The 23,853-nt window shown below is 37.7% G+C and overlaps 1 protein-coding gene across 2 annotated transcripts in view; it reads left to right on the forward strand.

Annotated features, from left to right (window-relative positions):
- The first annotated feature begins 81 nt into the window (after positions 1–81).
- SLC12A2 (solute carrier family 12 member 2) overlaps positions 82–23,853 on the forward strand; it is an 84,539-nt gene continuing 60,767 nt past the window's right edge. For both annotated transcript variants that reach the window (XM_010971565.3, XM_074360597.1), the window contains exon 1: positions 82–950. In XM_010971565.3, coding sequence (XP_010969867.2) covers positions 216–950 — 735 coding nt within the window. In that variant the 5' untranslated portion in view covers positions 82–215. The remainder of the gene's footprint in view (positions 951–23,853) is intronic.

The raw sequence follows: 23,853 nt of genomic DNA on the forward strand, positions 1-23,853 counted from the left end.
ACAGCGGGGCCCGCCCCGCGCCCGCTGCACTCGCGCGCAGACTCGCTTGCCGGAGGCGTTCGTGCCGGCCCGGGCTAGCGGCGGGGAGCGCGCGGCTGGGAGAGCGACTCCCTTACCTGGCGTTGCGGCAGCAACCTCCGCCGGCCAGGGGCGCGGAGGGCGTGCAGCTCGTGAGGTCCGCAAGGCTCGCCGGGTCCGCCGGTGGTCGGCCGGCGATGGAGCCGGGGCCCACGGCGCCCTCCTCCGGCACCCCGAGGCTGGCCGGGGTCGGAGAGACGCCTCCAGCTGCCGCGCTGGTCGCCGCCGGGGTGGACCTGCCCGGCACGGCCGTGCCCTCGGTGCCGGAGGATGCTGTGGCTGCGAGCCGGGGCGGCGGTGGGGTCTGCGGGGAGGGCGCTGCGGCGGCCGGGGACGGGCTGGGCAGACCCCTGGGACCCACCCCCAGCCAGAGCCGCTTCCAGGTGGACCTGGTTTCGGAGAATGCCGGGCGGGCGGCGGCCGCGGCGGCGGTGGCGGCTAGCGCTGGGGTTGGGGGCAAGGAGACCCCCGCGGACGGGAAAGCCAGCGGCGAAAGCGGGCTAGCCAAGGGTAGCGAGGAAGCCAAAGGCCGCTTCCGCGTGAACTTCGTGGACCCAGCTGCCTCTTCGTCTGCGGACGAGAGCGTGTCGGATGCGGCGGGGATCGGAGGCGACGGGCCCAACGTGAGCTTCCAGAACGGCGGGGACACAGTGCTGAGCGAGGGGAGCAGCCTGCACTCGGGGGGCGGCGGCAGCGGTCACCACCAGCATTACTACTATGACACCCACACCAACACCTACTACCTGCGCACCTTCGGCCACAACACTATGGACGCCGTGCCCAGGATCGACCACTACCGGCACACAGCAGCGCAGCTGGGCGAGAAGCTGCTCCGGCCCAGCCTGGCGGAGCTCCACGATGAGCTGGAAAAGGTGAGCTCTCCCGGCCTTCTCCCTGCAGCCCTCTCGCCAGCCCTCCCTCCTTGCCTAGCTACTGGTCCGCGCGGACCGCGGGATGTAGCCGCCGGCTCCCGGCGGGTGAGGCGGCGGGAATGGACGTGCACGACTCGCTGGCATCCCTGGATTCAGCTGTCAAGGGTGGAATTGCAGAGGAATGTAACTTAATCTCTTAAAAGTTTGCAGCGGGTTAGGCTAGTTACGTGATACAGGAGAGGCTGCATTTAACAACCTTCCCCATCCAGTTACATATCTTGTGTACGCTTTTTTTTTTCTCACCCACGCTTAACAATTTCCGTCCCTCTGAATGACAGTTGTGCTTTTTTTAGGCCTGAAGAAGAGAATATGCAGAAGGTTTAGGTGAGGACGTCTCTCAGGACAGAGGGGAGAGCACCTAGGATCCGCGTTCCTTTTAAAGATTGTGTAGTATGGTTTAAGTACACCCATTAGGGGTCCCAAGAGTGGGAACATTAGTGTTGGAAGGGAAAATCTTAACAGAGTGTGTTTGTGGTCTATGAATTATTAAAGCTTAGTTGCAGTTTTGAGTATGCAAAGATCATAGAAATCTTAAGTCTTGGGACAGGCTGTTCCTGATAATGGCATAAATCCACTTTTTATAATGTAAATCTTTTAAAAGCGGATTACATCTAAAAGATGGGGAGCAGAGTTTAAAAGAGAGGAAGAGAGAAATAGAAATGGGAGAATTGTTTTTCTGTGGAGGATGTCCATAAGACCTTCCAGGGTCTTTTGTAAGTCGTTATACTTTGTGAACAGAAAGCCATTCCTATAAACTCTATTGATTTCTGTAATTATATATATATTTTTTGGTCACATAACGACTTTTATTTCTTCAGGTACAAAAATCGTTATTTTGAGATAACGATGCTTTTGATATTTGATTAATAATTAACTTTTTTTATGAGTTCGAATAACTTGAAGTATGCCTTTATGAGTGTATAATGACTACATTGATGGAATTCTGTAACTGCAAAGGGTACCATATAAGTTGACATGATCATAAGGTTGAAAAGTTTAAATACAGAAAGTATATAATTTCTTTTGGATATGATTATTTGGAAAGATTGTACTTGTTCCAGTGATGATAATGTAACATTCATACTGTTTGAAATAATTACTGAGGTCCCAACCCTTACAACTTATTGATTGTTTAAAAGCCTGACAGCATTTAGCTTTGGATACTACTACTCCTGTTACTCTGTTGTGGTCTTTTGTCATATCAGAAGGAAAACAATTTTTAAAACACTTATTTTATTCATACTCTTGTAGTTTCTCTCTAATCTATTATTTTTTCCTTTCAAAACTCAAAATCCTTGCAAAGTAGATACATAGCTGGTAATTTCTCTTTTCTGAGAGCATTTTTATTATTGAAAATATTAGATGTTTTCAGATTTACTTCACCAAAACCCTGCAGTTTAGTAGTAAAGCAGCCTATATTTGCTTACGAGTTTTAGAAAGGCTTTTTTAAATTGAAGAATATCATATACCTTGATCTTGTGTGCTCCCTCAAATTTTTTGTTATTTTATATTTAATTTTCTCAATAACAGAACACTTCTAGTTCTCCAAAACTTCAGGTTTTTATTTTTTTGTTTGGTGTTTTCGGTCAGTTCACAGAGTCGGAAAGAGAATACCTGTTTGGTTTAGATGTATAGTAGTTGAAGGAGTCACCCCAGCCTCTCAGAATCAGCTTCCTCAGCTTTCAGGGTTATTTTGGAGATGAGGAAAAATATTTCACATAAAGGCCCATGTTCAGTACCTGCAACATAATGGCTAGTGTAGTTATTATTTCAATCTTATATGGGTCCTTGAGAAAGTACATAGTTAAACTTTAGGATTTCAATTTTAGATCAACTTTAGATCTTATTTTCTACATTTTTGAGTGAATGTAGTTTATAAAGTGTTATGTTCAGAGTTTCATTTGTGCGTCAGGTAGTATAATGAATTATTTATAGTTTTTTACATTTTACCATCTGGGTCCTTTGTGGGCAAAGAGAAAGGTTTATTAGATTAACTAACCATAGAACTTCATCTTGAAGATAATTTTGTTTAGAATTTAGCAAATAGATTAAAGAAATGTATAGTGTTAAGGAGTACAAATCTGGCTATAGACATATTGCTATTGAAGGAAGGCAGGAGAAGGCTGATAATATAGATTGGACAGATTCCCAAAAGTTGTTCCTTACTCTGTCTAGATTAACTTTTACTTCTTAAAACATTTTCTAGTTCTTCTAGCCTTAGGTGAAATCATGTTATTTAGAATTCTGTAACATTTAACCCTAGCAATTGATTATTCTGTAGTCTACTTTGGTCACTAAGTGCTTAAAAGTATCTACCATGGATCTAACTCTTTCCTGGGAACTATGGAAGAACAAAAGAAGCAAAAGAAAAAGACTCCAGAAACCTGTTAGGGGAGAGGACTGTATTGTCTTTCTTCTACTTGAATTCCTGTGGTTGCCCAGCACTGTGACTTTTTAAAGTATTTTGCCTAAAAATCTAACTAAAAGGGAATAGTTAAATAACCATGGTGCATCTTGGTGTATTATGCAGCCATTCTAGGGCAAGTACTCATGAGTTCTCCCATTATCAAATTTGCTGGGGAGAAGAGTTTCTTAGGTGTTTGGTCACATGGCTGTGGCACTGTGGGGTGATGCAGTTATTAACAGAACGGATACTGACTAACCAAATGGTTGTTCAAGTGACAGTTACAAACTTTTCTTCCCAGTGCTTTGGAAGAAAACTGTAGAATAATAGTAAGGATATAATAGGACCTCATTTAATTGGGGTTGGGGAGGCCTTTTTCACAAAGTGTGACTTTGAAGCTGAAACCTGAAGGCTAAGTTATGATAGGCTAAGTTCCAGGCCAAAGGAACAAAATCTGTGAAGATAGTGTGGTGAGAGTAGTCCGTCCAGAGAACGTGAGGAGGCCAGTATAAGATTTTATTATAAAGGTAGTGGGAAGTTATTGAAGGGTTTTGTGTGAGGTAGCAACATGATCTGTTTTGTTTTAACGTCTTGATCGCTGCATAGAGAAGGGATTGGCAGGGGCAAGAATGGGAGCAGGGATGCTCAAGCTTTTACTGTGGTCTGTTTATGAATATTAAGGGTTGGTGGCAGGATGAATTGGATGTAGGTAAATTGGATGTGCGAGTGAAAGAGAAGCTGGTTCCCCAGTTTTGTACTTGAGGGAGGAAAGAAAGAATTCTGTTTGAGTAGCCTGTTAAGACATCATAATCCAACAGTCATTTTGAGAGAGGAGGGCATTATATTTGTATATACATTATGTGTATATATGTGTGTGTATATGTGTACACACATATATATAAGAGAGAGAGAAAGACTAAAGTTATATGTGAAATTATTTAGGGAGAGTGGGTAGCTAAGAGAACAGAAATTGAGCCTGGGATTGGGCCTAGGGAATGTCTAAAGGTCTGTTAGAGACTAGGGAGATACTAGCAAAGGAAATTAAGAAGGAGCTATTGGGATGGTGAGGAATAGCCAGGAGAGCAGTGTCAGAGAAACTGAAAGAAAAGAGTTTTAAAGAAGGCAGAAACTCTTCAAATCTGGTGCCAGGAATTGATTTTTTTTTTTTTTTAAGTATTTGAAAGAACAAAAAAGTAGTGATTCCTGTCCCTACAAGAAGAAATTAAAAAGTGGAAGGAGAAAGAGATAAGTATTTGATGGACAACTTCAGCATGTATGATGGAAAGCATGATTATCAAATGTGGAAAAGTATAGTGGTGGACAGTTCATAATAGTTCCTACTGGATTTAAAGCATTATTAAAGTAGCTTTAAAAGATAGCATTACCTTTGCATAGTTGTCCTTAGGCCAAAGCTTGGGAGCCTTTTGCTGGTGATATGTCCAGTCTCTGTATATGGCTTCTCTATTTTTAGCCTTTCTCATTAATAAAAAGGGAAAGGTTTAAGGAAGCAAGTGTATCAAGTGTCTTTTGTGGTTCACTGGGCTTGCTGGTTTTTTTCATATAATGTGAAATAGGTCTTATACACATTTTACTTAGGATAAAATGGGCTCATAGAAGCTGGAGAAATTGCATAATGCCACTCTCCTAGAAAGTGGTACAGCTGGAAGTCACACCCAAGTTTTTCTGACTATTGCCAGGACACAGTGGCTCCTCTTCCTTGTTACCTCTTCTTCCTGCTTATCCCTCAGACCTGCTCTGATATGGCAGGGATGTGGAGGGGGGATATGTTGGAGATTGCTAACATCAGTCCTCTACCTTGACCTTCTGAGAGTGAAATGATTACATAACTGAGGGAAAAGAGTTTCTTGTGATGTTTGTGATAATGTAATTATTGACTAATATGATTGTCTCTTTCACTAGGATCTGAGCTTGTGTCTCATTCATCTCCATATAGAGAATAGGTACTTAATAAAGATTTGTTTATTGAGTGTATCACTGTTGGCAGTTCCTCCCTCTTAACAAGTACTTTAAGACTGAGCAAGTGTAGCTGCTGCTCTGAAGGGGCTGTGTTGACTTGTGGACAAAAAATTTCACATACTGCTGATCACGACAGCACAGAACTTGAGTCTGTGAAGGTCACCCTGGAGGAACAAGAATGGGTCATATCCTTGGGGATAAGGAGTAGAGTAGTCCTAGGAATGAATAAAGGTGGGACTCAAATCAGAAATATTTGCGTGTGACACAAACTTGAACTATTTGACAGTTTTGCCAGGGGCTCCACGCTCTAAACTCATGCCACCAGGGCTGAAGTCTGGTTTACCCATAAGACTGTACACATTGCCCAAGTATATACCAACTGCCTGCCCGGGCAGAAGGAAACGTAAATTTGGGGATTTAAAACTTGGCAAAAAATCTGTACATTGCTGTTTTCATTGATGTCTTCTCTGTGTGTCTGTGTTCACACTTAAATTCCTGATTCTGTCAGACCAGAATTTAAAGGACCAAAAGAACGTTTCTTGATTGTTACATGTTGAGTGTGTTTATTTTCACTAATTTTTAATTGCACGTTTCCTATGTGTTTGGCAAGTCTATGGTACTAATTGAATTGGTTCCATGTGGAAATGAACTGAATATGAGTTTAGTTACTCAGCAGATCTTAACTGAGCACCAAAAATAGCCCTGTTGTGAATGCTGGGGATATAGTTGTGAGCACAGCAAAGGAATGGGGCTTTCATTCTGGTGGTAGGAGACCAGCAAATAGCTCAGATGTAACTGCTGTGAAGAAGTTAAATGTGGATAGATGGTAATAGCTGGGGTGGTGCTGTTCTACGGTAGTTAGACAAGCCCTCTCTAATATGTGAACAGACACTAGACAGGAGTGAAAGATCAGCCCCTGCAAATACTTGGGGCAGAGGAAGTGCAAACACCAAGACCTTGAGGTGGGAGTGTGCTGGAAAGTGCTAAGCTTGATTGAGAAACAGGGAGGCTAGCAAGACTGGAGTGATGAGGGAGAGTGATAGGAGAGGAGGTTAGAGAGCAGTGAAGAACAAATAGTGTAGAACCTTGTAGATCATGATAAAGACTTAGGATTTTACTCTGAATGATGTAGGGAGTCATGGAGAGTTTTGAGCACAGACTTGACATAATCCGACTTATACTATTAAACTGTCACTCATTGCTCTGGAGAATATCCTGTAAGGGTGTAAGAATGGAAGCTGGGAAACCAGTTAGGAGCCTATTGCAGTGCTTCAGTTGAGACGATGATAACTCTTACAGAGTGATAGTGTTTGATACAATGACTGGTGTTTAGATGCTGGATATAGTTGTTGAGACGTGGTGACAGTTTGGATCAGAGTCTTCCCCTGTTGAGAATGGAGTCGATATTTATGGAGACATGGAAGACTAGGAAGAGCAAGTTTGGGAGGTGGACTCAAGAGTTGGGTGGGTTGCATTCTACAAATTAGTTCTATAATGGGGCAAACACTTATAAAATTGCATCTACTGATTTGTGAAATAATAATAGAACTTGAGAAAATGAGTTTTAATTTATAGCATGAAAATGTGCTTTTATGCTACATTTTAGGTAAAACCATGAAAATGAGTATTTTGCAGGGAACTAGTGAGTTGCCTCCACAAAGTGAAGGAGTGGGGAATGGACAAGGAAAACTACTTAAAATGTTGAAGTCTAAAGTATAGCAATGATTTCCCATTTAAAATATGAAAGCTGTCATCTGCCAATGGCTGTATTATTCTTCCATTTTTCACTAGAACATGTACTAGTGATGTATTAAGCCATTATGAAAAACTTGGAGCCTATAGAGAACTTGGGGATTTCTGATTAGAAAGGGAAGATCTGAAAAGCAGAAGTAGCTTAGTGGAATCTTGTGCCTCTGGAGAAGCTAAGTATGGCTGGTATATTCATAGTACCCATGGGCTCACAAAGTTCTCTGCTTTAATTTTTTACTGTGCTGTTCCTGAACATTGACAAATTAGCTATTCATCTAGATAAAGAATAACCAGAATCCTCTGGATGGCTATTCATTGGGCTAATGTGAATTGGTTCCTTCAATGGTGTAGCTTCTAACAGAGTTTACCGTGAGTGTCATTTTGGAGCTTTTTGGTGGGTAAGTGGCTTGATAGAGCAGGCTTTATTACTCTAGTGGAGGAAGACTTAAAGGACCTTTGAGGACCCTGACTCTGTGCTGTAGTATGGCTCCTACCCCATCATTTCCCCTAAGTAGTTCTTATTAAAATTATCAGTTATTCTTATCACCAGTTCCAGGAAACTTTTTTTCCCAGCCATGTTCAACCTTCCAGCAGCATTTGATGTTCTTTTGAAGTCTTCTTGGCACTTGCTTGGCTTCTGTCACGCCACTCTCTTAATTTTCCTTCTCCCTCTCTGGCTCTTTCAGCCCAATGTCTTCTGCAGTCTCCTTCATCTCTAAACTGTCCATCCTCAAGGCTTGATTCTGGCTTTTCTTTTTCCTATGTCGTCTTCTCTCTCTGTGTATCTCCCTGTCTGTATCACCTGTAGGCTAATTACTCTCTAAATTTTGTCTCCTGCTAATACCCCTTTTCTGAATTCTGGGCACCCAAGGCCTGCTGGACATTTTTCACTTTACGACTCAAAGACACCCTAGAGTCACAGACTGATAATTTTCTCCTTCCTCCTCCAAAAATCAACCCAGGCCTTCTTTCAGCATGTCCTTTGTCTCTGTGAGACATAGTCATCATATTATGCAGGTGAGAAAATTGAGTCATCCTTCACACTTATTCTCATCCCTCTACATCCAATTCATCCCCGAGTTCTTTGTATCACCTTTATTTCCTTAGTGTTCTTTCCATCCTCATTGCTGGCATCATAGACCAAACTGCAGCATGTCCCTCTCCAGTAGCCTTCTTACTAGTTTCCCTATATTTACTATGCCCTCCTATCACTTTTGTGTTCAAAGGGATCTTTTAAAAATAAAATTGATCATGTTATCCCTTGGCTTAAAACTAGCCTTACATTGTCTAATTCTGGTCTGGCTCTTCATTGTTTCAATTCCTCAATGGCTCAATACTTCCCTTGGCTGTAGGCCTTTGTATGGAGTACTGTCCATGAACTCCTCCCTTCTCCCCCCATGCCACACTGCTGACTTTTCAGTTGTAAGATTTCACTTTAATCCTCATTTCCTCAGAGAGGAAGCCTTTCTCCTCCAGTCTAGGACAAACTCCTTTTCCCTTATAGCCCTTACTTCAGTTAGTGATAGTATGTTTATTAACCTGGTTATTTGAGTCAACTTGAATTGAGTTGACTGCTCAAGCTCCATGAGAAACAGACTGTGTCTGTTTATCATTATGGCCCTACTTCATAGCAGACCTTCAGTCAACACATGTTGAATAACAGAACTATTCTTTATAAATTAATGTAGTATGCAAGAATCTTAAACTCTTTTACATACCTTATACTGTTACTAGACTCTCTAAAGAACACTGGACAGGCAGATTGCCCTAGCCTGTACATTTGGAGATACGGAAGAGGTAAGTAAACTGTCCCAAAAAAATAGGACCTGTAACTGGCAGAGCCAAGGTTGGAACTTGGAGCAACCATTTTGACTCCCAGTTGCTGCTAATTCCAGTATTCTGCAGTTTAGTACTATAAAAGTTCTTAATATTTTGGTGGGGTTTTTTCTTTTTAAAATACTCAAAACAGTTGTATCTTTAGTCCATTAAAGTAGAAAATATTTGGATTCCTCAGTTTCACTGTATGGATGTATCTTTTCCCTATAGACAAACCTTAAAAAAAAATTATAAAGAAGTTTCTTATAAATGGAATCTGAGGGTTTTTTTTCTTTCTTTTTCCTCTGCCTTTCCCTTTCTGTATTTCCCAAAAGTGTAATGGAAATTTTTTAATGTTCTAGGGTTGCACTTTTCAATACTGTAGCCACATGTGGCTGTTAAACTAAGTTTAAATTAAAGTTAAAAGTTCAGTAACTTGAACCACATTTAAGTGCTCGGTACCCACATGTGGCTAGAGGCTACCATACTGGACAGTGGAGTAGAACATTTCCCTCATCACAGGGAGATCTATTAGACAGTGGAGTCAAGGAAGTGATATATAAAGGAACTTCCTTCTCTCGTTCCTCCTTTCTTTTCTTCTTGCCTTCCTTTCCTTCCATATTAAATAATCACCACTAGTTGAAAACCATTAAACAGTCAAATTTTCTTCTAATTTTGCATGGGATCCTTCCTTAAATAAAGGTGTTTAGAAGATATTAGGCCTCAATGGAGTATTTGTTAAATCAGTGGAATCTCTTAGATCTTGGTCTTTAATTGGAAAGGCTGTAAAGAATTTCTTAATATTGTATAAAGTGTTAAGCACTTTCACATGTCTGTGTTTGATCTTCACCACCTGTCTTTGAGGAGGTGGATTTTCAGAACGTCTTGGAGTGGCAGTTGTATTTTGCAAGGCTGAGGTTTGCTGAAAGCACATAACTAATACTTGGTGAGTCTGCATCTCTTTGAAACTAGTGCTCTGCTTGCCTTTCATTTTCTTCTGTAGCAGTGATTCCCAAATTTCTAGAAGAATAACCTGGAGAAAAGTTACAGACTCCTCTCTCCCAAAGAATACATATGTCATTTTTAAAAAAGCTTTCCTAGTGATTCTCAGAGAGCCAGGTTTGAGAACCAATGTCCTAGATCATGTTGAGAGTCTTACACCTTGGTAATCATAGTGCATGTTGTTTTATTTATTTATTTTTTTTGCTATGCTGATTGTCAACTTTGAAACATTCTAATATAGACAAATGCTAGCTATCAAAGATCTGGCTTTAACCCTTAGATAACTTGTACACTGAATTGCATTGTTACCAATTATTCAACATCTTCTGTGTTTCAGGAGCATTTTGTAGTCTGGGCACCTTAACCTTCCATACCAGTTAGTTTATAGATAGAGAAACTCAGGCTAATAGCAAATTGCCAGTAAGTGGTAGATCCTGGATTTAAACCTAGGCACGTTAATAAAAGCTCACATGTGAGGTATTAGGACAAACATATAAGTTGCTTATTAAGTGGCCTATTAGAATCCTATAGGGAAGTCAGATATACAATTTCTAACTGGTAAGTTTGAATCCTGATGAGATATCACTTGGAAAAGTTGGGTCTAGATATTACCTCTCATATAGAACCTAATGGCTTCAGACATAACTAATCAGGCTCTATTATTTTAGAAATTAAGCTTTATGATAAATTACTCACAGCACTGGCTTACTATTAATTTCTAGAAATAATAGATTGGGATTGTTGGACTTAAGAAATTACTGTCTCGCCTATTTCAGCCCCAGTTATTTGGCAGATTTGCTGATCAGAAACAAGGCTGATCTAGTAATTAAGCAAAGCAACAATAATAACAGAAAGGCTTTCATATAAAAGGATTAAGTACACCTGTACTTGGGGACGGCATAGTTAAACACTTCATACATAGTTGTAACAAATACGACTTTCTGCTTTCCAGAACCAGGGCAGGTTAGAAGGGAAAATGAACACTGACAAAGGTGGATTCAACAATGGCCAGCATGTTGAGAGAGAGAGAAGTTAAGAAGATCAGGAAAAGCAGAAACAGAATTCTCAAGACAATAGCAGTCTAGAATAGCCCTATAGAGCAGATGCAGAGACAGGACTTCAGTTCTGGTTGTCACAGCATCTCCATCTAGCATAGTGCTGGCACAAAATAATGGTGCTTAAAATCTCAGTACAAAAGAGTCAACCAGCTACATGTTTTTGGAAAATTTCAGTCTCAAGTCATCCTAGAGTATCGAATTTTAAGAGGCGAGGGATTAATCAATCCTTTTCACAACAAACACTAAAAATTTACTCCAAGGGTTTCATTGTACTTTGTTTAAGATGTTAATCATTTCATTATAAAGAGAAGATAATACAGGAGGTTTGGAAAACAGAAAAGTTAAAGACCTCAAATCCTTGGTACTTGGCATTTTTATATGCATTTAAAAACTGTAATTATATATCTCACTCCTCCTACCCAGCATTAAATAATTAATCTTTAGTAAATAAGTACTCAAAATCTAATTTTTAAAATAGTTATTTTGTTGAGATTCCCTGTTACTCACTAATTCCCTATTTACCTGTAATTTTTTTTAACATTTATTATAGCTATTTTGAAGTCTTATTTCTTAAAACTAACATCTGTGCACACTTGAATTTAATTTCTAATGATTGTGTTTGTCTTGATTATGGGATACATTTTCCTGTTTAGTAGTAGTTAAGGGTAAAGACTGGACATGTAGATAATACATTATAGCAACTTTGGGTAGTTGTTTTAAAATATTCTTCTAAGGATTATTGTTTTTGTTCTAATAGGTACTTGATTTGTCTAGATTCAGACTGCACACTGGGTTCTCTCTTCCCACTATACAGTTGCTGATATCTTTGTTGTATTCTGTGTTTTTCATCTGCTACTTTTTTAGCCTGTCTCATTGTGGGAGAGGATGTGTATGTGAGAGGGGCCTCCCCAGTACCTCTGTTATTTAGTAGTCACCTGCGATTTGGAGCTTACCCTTGCTATCATTCCATTTTTTTTCCCCTAGAGATCTGCATTTAATTACCAGTTCTGCTGTCTCTTCGGCTCACTTCTCTGATATTTTAAGCCAGTAATACTTCACTTTAAGCTATCCATGTTACACACAGTTGTGGAAATGTTCTGTTTAAAAAGGCAGCAACTCATTGCAGCTGTATCTATCAAGAGTATTTCCTTTCTGGTCTTTGCTTTTTTACAATTTGTCCCAGGTTCTTTTCCATGCATAAATAGTTAAGCTGTCAGTCAGGGATTTAAACCTTGGCCTTTCTACTTAATACTTGTGTGACCTTCCAAAAAAAGACTTGCCACCTGTAATCCTCAGTTTCCTTTTATAGAAAATGGGAAAGATGATAATTCATAGTGAGAAATAGCATATATTCATGTGAGAAATACATGAAATACCAAGTGCAGATCATGCACTAAATTACATGGTTCTCCACTTATATTGCTGTTCTAATACTTGACCCATTTATGATGCTGCTAGTCATAGTTGTCTTCTTGATAACTTGATTCTTGTTATTTTAAAAAATAAAACAATTTGCAATGTAGATGACACAGATATTAATTGACACTGAAAGGTACAAGTTTTCTGGTCATTTGAATGAAAATATTTTTCAGCCGTTAGTCTGTTGTGAGGGATTTGAAATGGTGCATAAGTTAGGCTATTCTTAATGCATTTCGTTGTAACTCAGTCTTGAATGGTTAGTAAAGAACACATGGGCTAGGTGGAGGACTGAATTCTTTGACTGCAATCAGCAGTTCTGACTTGATTCATTGTAAAGTCACATGGTCACACCATCCACTTTTATCTGTGGCACTTGAGTTTTGAGCTTTGCATTAATGCCACTGGATATTAATAGACCATTGTTACCCAGAGCAGATTGGATTCCTGTAAAACAATACTTTGTTTTGAGAGTGTAGTCTGTATGGGCAGCATTACACTGAATACACCAATCACCGACAGCACGGATAGGAAATGTTGGTAGCTTTGGGATGATATAATTGGCTAATACTTGATGAAAAAATGGTTAAAATAAACCCAGCCACTTTGGCATCTAAATTTGCATATGTATCATCTATTTTTAGTTAGTGATTTGACTATGTTTCATGATTTTTAACACCTTACCTTGGTATTAGGCAGATGCTGTTAAACTATATGAGAAAATTTTAATCTTTTAAAGTATCTTTACTAATACGTTAGTTCAAAAGTTTGTTCTTAAGGTTTAAATAGCATTTTGGGGTGAACTTTAACTTTTTTGTAGTGTGACTTTGTTTTTGGTTTTGGTTTTTTCAATTAACAATAAGCTGCTTGTAAACAAAGCAGTGAGTTATTTTATATTAACTGTGCCCTGAAATAGATTCCCCATTCCTCTGGCTATCACCAACAGTGATTTAATTTGCTTAAATAAAGCTGGGCCCAGTAGTTTTGCTTCTATTCTCAGACTGCAATCTGTGCAATCTCACATTAACTCTTGCCAGCCCTGCTGTAAAGTGTTTATCATTTGCCATTAAAGGAAATAGCAAAGGGAGGAAGCTTTCATTGACTAAGCACATTTTTAATGCCTAAGAAGTTGCAAAACATTTCTAGTAGTACTGTGATCGTTGGTTATCAAAGCCAGATTCTTCCACTCTGTACCCTGCTGACTTCATGATGGTGTGGATGATAAATCCTTTGCCACTATTCCAAATGGAGATGCCATATTTGTATGTAAAGTTCAGTGTTTTTGTTTATTCTTCCAGAGGTAATCTTAAACTCTACCAGTATCAAATTATAAGAAGCGATATATTAGAATCTAGATTAATACTGTTTTGCAGTATTTATTTTTAAACTCATCCAATGGTGTGTAGGATTGTTTCTAGTTCTTAGCAATTTTTAACAATGCTGAAAAGAACATTTTTATATGTGTCTTGCATCATGTAAGTATTGTCTATCTATAGGGAATATTTAGGAGTAGAACTGCTGGGTTAAAAGGTATGCATTTTTGGGTGAGTTTAAAAATGAGTCATTTAAACTTCCTCAATGGACAGTTGCAATAATAGGTTACTTAATTTGTTTTTTATAATAATAGCCAAAATTTAACTTACTCTGTTAATGTTAGATAATGTATCAAGCATTTAATATATTTTCTTGCTTAATCTTTTAATTAGGGAATATATCAGAAAAAAATAAAGCATAAGTGTATAACTTCATTAAGTGATCACCAACCAGATCAAGAAATAGAACACTGCTGGCACCCCAGAAGCCCTCTGTATACCCTTTATAATCCCCTGCACCGAAAATAGTCATTGTCCTCTTTCCTGACGTCCGATGATTTTTTTTTTTTTTTTGAGGGGAGGAGTGATCATTTTTTTGAGTCTTGGTCTTGATCTTTTTTTAATGGCTTCTTTTTTTTTTTTAACCTTTATGTTTTCCTAAATACTGTTAGTCTAGTTTTGCCTGCTTTAAAACTTTATATGGAATTATAGAGTATTTTTAAAATCTGTCATCTTTTGCTCACCTGTGTTTGTGTATATTTATAATTCATTCATTTTTGTTGCTAATTTTCTTCCATTATATGAAGTGCTACAATTTACTCTGTGGTTACGGATGTTTGTGGGTGTTTTTAGTTCTAAGCACTTATTAACAATGCTGATAAGAACATTTTTATATAAGTGTCCTGCTTCATATAAGTATTGTTTATCTATAGGGATATATATAGAAGGAGAATTGCTGGCTTAAAAGGTATGCATTTTTTCAACTGAGGAAGATAATGCCCAAACCTTTTTTCCAAAGTTGTGTACCAATTTATATTCCCACCAGCAGTGTATGAGAATTTCTGTGTTCCATACAATCAGCATATTTTTTTACTTAATCTTCTCAAACAGTATGGGGTAGGTAATATTATCTCCTTTTTATAGATGTAAACTGTAGGGCCAGAGGGGTTAAACAATTTGCCAGAATTCACATAGCTAGTGAGTAGCAGAGCTGGAATTTGAACCTGGATCTAACTGAGGAGCAGACACTTAAATTTTTACTTCTTACTATTTCAGGACGTTATTTAGAAAGCATATTACCCGTAAAGTCTCAATATTCATTCACTATGTCTTTGATTAAAATGACAGGAAAGATCTGTGCCCTTGTGGACCTTCCATTTTAATACATGTTGAAGGAGTGGAGGTAGGTACATAGATTATAAAAACTGAATCAGTAAAAAAAATAATTACCGAGTGTGGTACATCCCTTGAAGAAGGTTTTTAAAGGGGCACTGATGAGAAGAAACTGTATGCTGGGTGCTCTGGGAAGGAAGCTACGTTTAGGTTAAGATCTAAAGGATGATCTCAGATCCATCTTCAAAGTATGTTAAAGGCAGAGGGAATAGCAAGCAAAAACTTCCCCAGGAGAAAATACTTTAAAACTGGTATTTCAGCAATAAAGCAACATGTCAAATGAAATATTTTAGTTAGAACTCTTTCAGTAATTTTCTAATTTAAAGGATGGGAATTTGAGGGTGTATAAAGATTTCAAGGAAATACAATAGAAATAGGAAAGTGGTCTGTGATTGGAAAAATACAGAGACCTTCTAAAACAGACTAATATTTACCTTTTCTTTAATCATGCCAAATATTACTATGTGTGATTACAAAACAGTGATGACAAATCTCACGAATTCTGTGTGGATAATTTTATTTTTCAAGCCTTCCTGAAAGAGCATGGATGTGTAGGTAGAATCAGGGGTCAAGAGGTTGCATAAATAAAGCATTTAAGAGAAGAAAGAACTTAGTAGGACTTAGCATTTGATTAAAGTGAGTTGCTAGCTTGAGCAGCTGATGTGGGTTTGTAATTGGAAAAAGAAAATCCTAGGTAATACACAGCTGAAGAGCCTATTTTACCCACCCTCTCTACCACCATAGCCTCCAAATAAGCTTCCAGAGTTAAAGATCTCACATGACTCTAGGGCACAATTTCATAGTGAGACATTTTACATGCCTTCCCAGATGGATTGTCTGGACACCAGCAATTCTTTCTCCTCCAGAGGTGGCCTCGTGCGGCTGTCTGTAACAGTCCTGAAGGGCGAAGAGTTGCTTAGACACTGAAGACTGAGGAGTTCGTACAAAGCACCAAGAGATTTCTGAAAATCCCCTCTGGTGCCATACAGTGCAGAACTTGGGCTGTCATTTTTGTTTTTATGAGGATTATGTCAGAAACCCTTAGCTTATGTAGATTTGGAAGCAGAGGAAGGAGGGAAGGATGAAGCAAGGTAAAGAGTGAAAAATAGCTGAGCAATTGGGAATTTCGAGTGGGATGGTTTCCTGAGTTGGGTGATATGTCTTTTGTCACCTTGCCAACAATAGATAATTAAAATAATTCACTTTGGCTCACTATAAAATGTGGAGTTCTGCCAGTTAGAAGATTCTTTGCACTGCCACCTTAATACCTGCGTGATTTTGGGTAAGTTTACCTGTAAGATGTGCCAGTTCAGGGAAATAGTACATGTAAGTATTCAGAGAAGTATGCGACACACAGTAGGCTTTCAGTAAACCCTGGCTGTTTTTAAAGGAAGCCAGCCAGATTATGAGGGTCTCATATACTAGGAATTCTTATTTTACCCAATGGTTAATGGGTAGCCAGACAGATTATTATGAACAACTGTGTTTTGTAGAAAACTTTTTTCTTGACTGTAGGAAAACTACTGTTTTGATGTATCTTGTAGTATTACTTAGCACAAAAAAATCTGACATGAATCACAATAAACTTGAATTGGGTTGGATTCTGTGCCAGGGTTCACCTCACTTCAAATTGCAAAACCAATTTATTGCGTAACCTATAAATCAATTCTTAATCCAGAGTTGAACTTTTAAAGAGTTCTCTTAAAGTCATGGGAAAAAAAATAATCCCTTTCCTTGTTTCCAAAGTGTGCGTGTTGTTACAGGAAATAGTAAGAGAATTGCTTAGAAACAGATAGAAATGATGTGTATTCAACTACTAAGGCAGCTCGTTACACTGCTAAATAGGCTTTTCCATCTTGTTTTTTATTTAGCACAAGTGTTGGTTTGGGATAGAATTTAAAACTTCTGGAAAGGATTATTTCAATTTTAGCATTTAGATGATGTGATATGCCAGAAAAATTTGAAATTGGATAACTTGAGTGAGGGTAAACATTTTGTATATTTTAAGATATTCTCTACCATAGCTACTACCTTGTACATAGCATATTCTGAATAAGCAGTTTAAATGCCTTAAAGATTTTATAGCTATATATAAGCTCCCCCTTTTTTTCCTGTTCATTTTTTTTTCTGCCACTCAAGATTATTTGGTAAGGTTGATTTACTGTGTAAAAGGTAACATCAGTTGTGATTGGGATCCAGATTTTATTTCATTGATCAAAATGCTAGAAAGCAATGTAGTTCCCTGGTCTTCATTTGGCATGCTAAATGATTGACCCATTTTTGTGGCAGCAAGATGATTAGGTAGTATATGTAATGTCGTCTTACTGAAAAACTAATAAAACTCTCTCATATGACATCCTACCTTCCTTTACAGCCTTCTTCATTTTTGATAAATTAGCTTTGTTTTTTTATGTAAGCAAACACCTTATCTTACACAGTCCTCACATGAACTATGTAAGGTAGTGTATTAGTTTAATAACCACTTTCTAGTTGCAGTGGTGATGCTAATAGAAAATCTTGTTCATCTAAATAAATGGACCTTTCCACAGAAGCATAGATTCACAGTGGGCCCATAAAACATGATCAAGATATAATGCAATATATATTTCAGAGATACAGTGTGAGAACAAAGGGGAGAGGATCCTTAGTTGCCAAGCCTTAAGAGGTGCTCACTGGTGTGGACTTTGGTCCTCTGTATACTGTGATGGGTTTGAGCTTCCCAGCAGGTGCCACAGGAGTAGCATTGACGGCACTGAGAGCATGTGCAGGCCCAGAGAAAGTGCTGTCTTTGCTCTGATAGGGTCAGCTGAGTATGTAATCTTGTTCTTGTCAAAAAGTGGCCACCCATTGAAAATCCAGGCCTTGGAATAAGTTTCCTACCAATCCTTTTGAAATGTATAACAGTGAGTCACACTCTCACATTTCTAACATGGCACTGAAACCTAAATGGCTATATTACAATCAAGTCGTATCAGCTGGCTTGGTAGTCAAGCTCTAGAAGCCTTGGCTGCTTTATGTGGCTGTCTTATTACAAACTGATCTTTATTTACAGAGCCTTAAGATTCCAAGGGGATAGTACTGATAGGGATTATTATTTCCATTTTACAGTTGGGAAACTGTCACAGAGAGGCTGTGACATGAAAAGGGAGGTTTTATGGAAAAGAAACTCAACCTTTTTTGACTGGAGTAAGCATTTAATTTAGTAGAGGCTGTTTGTTATAGTGGAAAATGCCCTGGATTTAAGATAAAAGACCTACCTTTTATCTCTAGCCTGTACTATAAAAATAGCAACTGGGAGGCCTGCAAAATATCTAGTATGGTGCTTGATAAAATTGATTAATAAGTATTTGTTTAATGAATGAGTGGAAGGATGTGATGGTGGTTTATCCCCAGAAACTGCTTTTTGCAACTGCAGACTCTTCAAATAAAAGAATAAAATAAAATAAAAGTAAAAACAGCTGAAGTTATTTTAAGGGATTGGAACATTTCTCTCTTCAAAGGGTATTCATACTTGAGCATCCTTAAGTCTACTTGGAAACAATACTGTGACAGCCATAGACCTAAAGAGATACTTGGATATAGCATTGCTCAGTTGTTCTTTAAAACACCCATAAAACAAAATAAGAACCCAAACACTTTCCCTTCTCCCAGATTTTAAAAAAAAGTACATTAGGTTACTGTCTTTTGCCTGGTATGGCCTAATATTGCTGAGCAAAGATATTTTACCAAGCCTTTATCAGATTAATTGTAAACACAGAATAAATTAGCATAAAAATGAATAGATTCATAATAGACTTTCCCAGAAATGTGTTTTATTAGTATTTTAACTATATTGAGAATTTGCACTGTCTAGACAGTCTTGATCATTCTTTGTACAATAATAAACATCTTTATTCAGCCTGAAATTCAGAGGGCAGGTCTGATCTGGAAATGTATAAGAGCCATTCCTTACTACGTATCATACATAGATGGTGTTTAAAGCTATAGATCTGGGGAGATGACCATAGAAAGAAAATAGAAAAAGAGATGGGTCTAAGACCAAGTGTTAAAGGGACTGGTACCACTTTATTGCTGGGTAGAAATGGCTGAGAGATTGTGATAATTTCACATAAAGTTTCAACAAAGAGGGAGTGGTCAACGGTATCATAAGATGTTGTAAAAATCCATTGAGACGGGCTGAAAAATGTACACTATATTTGGCAACAGAGAAGTCTTTGGATGTCTTAATATAGCTATTTTGGGGTTGTGGCATGGTGAAGCCAGGATGGCATGCACTGAGGACCTGCTGTAGTATTCCTACAAGTTTGGCTGGGCATTTGAAGAGGGGGTGTGCAGTGTGCAAGTAAGATAACCGTGGTTAAAGGAGAAAGAGTGGTCAAGTTGAGGTGAAAATTCAAATATACAAGGGAGAATATCCACAGTGTAGAAATCCCCTTTGACCATGGTGACCACAGTTGCCTTTCATTCTTGTGTTTTCTGTATTCTCAGAAAAACGTTGAACTCTTCACATTGTCTCTCCCCATGTTTCTCTTTTCATTCTTTTTCCATAGCTTCACCCTTTAGCTCTTTATCCCTGTCCCCTCTCCTAAGTTCCAGTCATGAATTTTTTAATTGCCTGATAGAACTCTTTGATTGTCTCATGGCTCCTCAAATTCAACATGTCCAACCGAGCTAATCATTTCCTTTTCAGACAGAGGTAACTTGTTAGCGTCTCTGTTTCTTTCATTAAGAAATCCTTCCAATTGCTAAGCATCTGCCTTTCTGGGTCTTCCACTGGCTCCTCTGTTTTTTCCTCTCTTCCCCGCTCTGTTCTCGCTCCCAGCCTAATCCCTGCCTTGTAGACTCAGATTCACAGGGCTACTTTTTGAAAGACTATTTCCCCAAGTAAATCTAAATTAATTTGGTCCACCTCATTTTATATGGTGTTAGCCATAAAATCATTTATGCTGTTGTTTTTGACATTTGTTATGTAAACACAAACTCATCATTTCTGTGAAAATGGTAGGGAGACTGAAGATTTTATGTACCTTTCTATTAGTATAATTTATAGTTCATAATTGTATATGTGAAATTTTCCTGATAATAAGATTTTTACACAATTTTGTGTTTCTGTAGATAAAATGTCATACTCAACAACTTCCTTATTTCTCTGAAACTAATGTGTTTATAAGAACAAAATATGTATTCTGCTTTGGTTTCCTGTTTAGGAAATGAATATAATTATAGACCTAATTTCACTATATTTAAATATATATTGATTGAAATATAAATAAAAATACTCATTTGATTTTAATTTTTGAATTGTATTTTAGAGATTAATAACAAACACTTTTTAAAATACAGCTATTGGAACATGATAAGGAAATTAAACTTTGATATTATTTGGATCTGTCTTTATTTTAAAATACTACTTCATACACTCAGGAAAATCTTTGTTTTTTGGATATAGTTGTTCATAGTGTTGGAAACTAGTGTAATTATTGCTAGATCTTCAACTTGAAGGTGGAATTCTGATAACCACCCCCAGGGAAAATTTTAAGATGCCTGCATGCTTCTGAATTATTAAAAAGACACCCACGTCAATACTTGGCCTTGGAGAAAGTAGCCTATTAAGTACACACATTTTTAGCTGTCTTTTAATAGAGATGGGAAAGAAATGTCTCTTTGCATATTACTATAGGCATTATATTTTCTTGTAGTACTTGGAGGTTATATAATATTTTAAAGTATTATTTTATAAGTTACCTGAAAAGCACCAGATATCCTAGAATGAAAACTAAGGAACATTTGTCTTTTTTAAAGTCAACTGAGTTAATAGGCATATATTTTTGTTTTGGATTTATTTGAATAATTGAACATTTGAGTCATCAATTCCCATCAGGAGTCTTTTTTGGGAGTAGGGTGGGAGGAATTCAGTGATGTCTGACTGTCTAGAACACATATAGCAGTGGAGGTCAAGCCAAAGTGGATTTCTCTTATGATTGACCCACACAGGCCTATGATTACATTTTTTCTATTTCTACATATTTCTAACAAGCTTAATAGTTACTAGTTTCCATGTTTATACTGAATTCTAAGTGAGAAAGAGGGATAAAAATAGGCAGACATATTGACTGAAATGAGGAGTGACATTCTGCAGTCCGATACAGAAGAGGTGAGAAAGATGACCAGAAGTAGTTATTTCAAAAAGCATTTCATGACCAGCAGTTCTCCTAGGTGTATACCCAAGATAGGTGAAAAATATTATGTCCACACAAAAACTTGTGCACCAGTGTTTACAGCAGCATTGTTTATAATTGTTTATATGCCTGAAATGGAGAACAGCTCAAATGACCATCACCTGATGAAGAGATTTTTTGAATGTGGTGTATTCATACAACAGAGTATTACTTGGCAATGAAAAAGAGTGAAATACTGATAATGTAATATAGCATGGATGAACCTTGAAAACGTTATGCTAAGTAAAAGAGGCCACATACAAAGGCCACATATCGTATATTTCCATTATTCTATGCATGTGATATGTCAGTATAGCAAATCTATAGAGACAGAAAGTAGGTGATTGCCAGGAGCTTCAGGAAAGGGAAAATGGAGAATGGAGTTTCTTTTGGGATGATGAAAATGTTCTAAAATTGACTGTGGTGATAATAGTACAACTTTGTGAGTACCTTAAAAATCATTGATGCTTACACTTTAAATGAGTGAGTATATGAATTATAGTTTAATAAAGCTGTTTTTTTAAAAGTATAGCAGATTGGGATAGTTAAAAATTTTTTTAATGGAAGTTTTATATGCCATAAGCCTGGGGCAGCCTTCTTTCTACCTTTTTTTTTTCTTAATGGAGGTACTGGGGATTGAACCCAGGACCTCATGCGTGCTAAGTATGTGCTCTACCATTGAGCCATACCCTCCCCCTGCAGCCTTCTTATAGTACAATAATCCTTGATACAGTAGGTAGTAGTTATGCAACTATGTGTTGTAAGGGAAATGATTATAATTTATTTCTCTTGGGATCTGTTTTTAAAAATTTGTGAACTATCAGAAGTAGTTAAGATTAAAGTTCATTTTAAAGTTCTTAGTGGTCTTAAAATGATTTATTTTCCATGGATTTCACATAGTTGAAATTATAGCTATGTCTTTTAGTGTTAACATGGGGATTAGTTTAAATTTTGATTATTTTAAAAAACCTGGGTAAAATAATTTATAAAAAGAATGCTTAAAGAAATTATTGCATATAACTTATAATTATTGCATATAACTTACTATAAAGAAATTATTGCATATGACTTTTTTAAATTAAAGTTTACAGTGTTGTGTTAATTTATTAATTTCTGGTGTACAGCATAGTGATTCAGTTATACGTATATATATTCCTTTTCATGTTTTTTTGTTATAGGCTATTAGAAGGTATTGAATATAGTTCCCTGTGCTGTACAGTAGGACCTTGTGGTTTATCTATTTTGTATATAGTAGTTAGTATCTGCAAGTTCTGAACTCCCAATTTATCCCTTCACCTCCTTCTTTCCTCCTCTGGTAACCATAAGTTTGTTTTGTGTGTGTCTGTTTCTGCTTTGTAAATATAAGTTCATTTGTGTCCTTTTTTTAGATTCCACATATAAATGATATCATAGGGTATTTTACTTTCTCTTTCTGGCTTGCTGCACTTAATATAACAATCTTTAGGTCCATCCATCTTGCTGCAAATGGCATTATTTTATTCTTTCCTTATGGCTGAGTAGTATTACATTGTAGGCATATAATTTATTATAATTTTTTTCTATTGCTTAAAAATCTAAGAATTTGTAGTAGGTAAGTATGTAAGTATGGAATATGAGAGCTGATCTAGGCTGATAGCACTTTGGAAAACCATATAGCAATAATGCATTAAATGGAATTAAATGAATCGACTTGGGTAACAGAAGTCAAAGAAAAAAATGGAAGTTTGGATCATTACATGAATTTGCTCTGTTGTAACAGAACTTGCTACAGCTCATTTCTATGAAAAAAAATTTATATTCAGAATTCAGTAGAGGGTATGAACCACTGAAAATGATTTTTAAAAAAAAGGACTGTAGGAAATCTAGATCACAATGGTCAGAATTAAATGATAATTTAGTTGGCTCTTCTGCATTTAAAGAATGTTTGAAATACAGCTGTGGTTTGTTCCCTGCTGTTGAGATATGGGTAGAGGAGGAACTGTGGAGATAGTGTTAGGGACAGGATTCTAGATCTGGGACATTTTCAGTCTCCCAACACTTCCCTCCACCCTTAATGACCTGTTTAAGGCACTGCTACTGGTTTAGAAATTTGTCATGTGCCTTGGGCGTGTTAGGACTGAACAAAAGTTGAGAACCATGGAGAGAGGGAGAGAATGTGAAGAACGAAAAACTAAGAATTACTGAATCAGACATGAAACATAAAGCCTTAGAAGGAAACACTAGTTGTGAAAATGCATGTCAACCAGTTCATGTCTGAATCTGAGAAAAATTAGAAAGGAAAGAATGGAGAGCGCTGAGTGACTGAACACAGAGAAGGGATGAGTAAAGGCAGGAGTTAGGAGTGAGTCCTGCTGTCAGGGACTATAAAGGGAAGCCTTTTCATGGGTGACTAGGAGGATTCCTATACAGTTATCACTGAATTTCAGATATGGGATGGATGCCAACGAGGCAATATAAAGTTGTACCTGGGGAGACAGTCTAAATCGCAGTCCTGGCTAG

Source organism: Camelus bactrianus, chromosome 3 (assembly GCF_048773025.1).
Source record: "Camelus bactrianus isolate YW-2024 breed Bactrian camel chromosome 3, ASM4877302v1, whole genome shotgun sequence".
NCBI classification, from domain to species: domain Eukaryota; kingdom Metazoa; phylum Chordata; class Mammalia; order Artiodactyla; family Camelidae; genus Camelus; species Camelus bactrianus.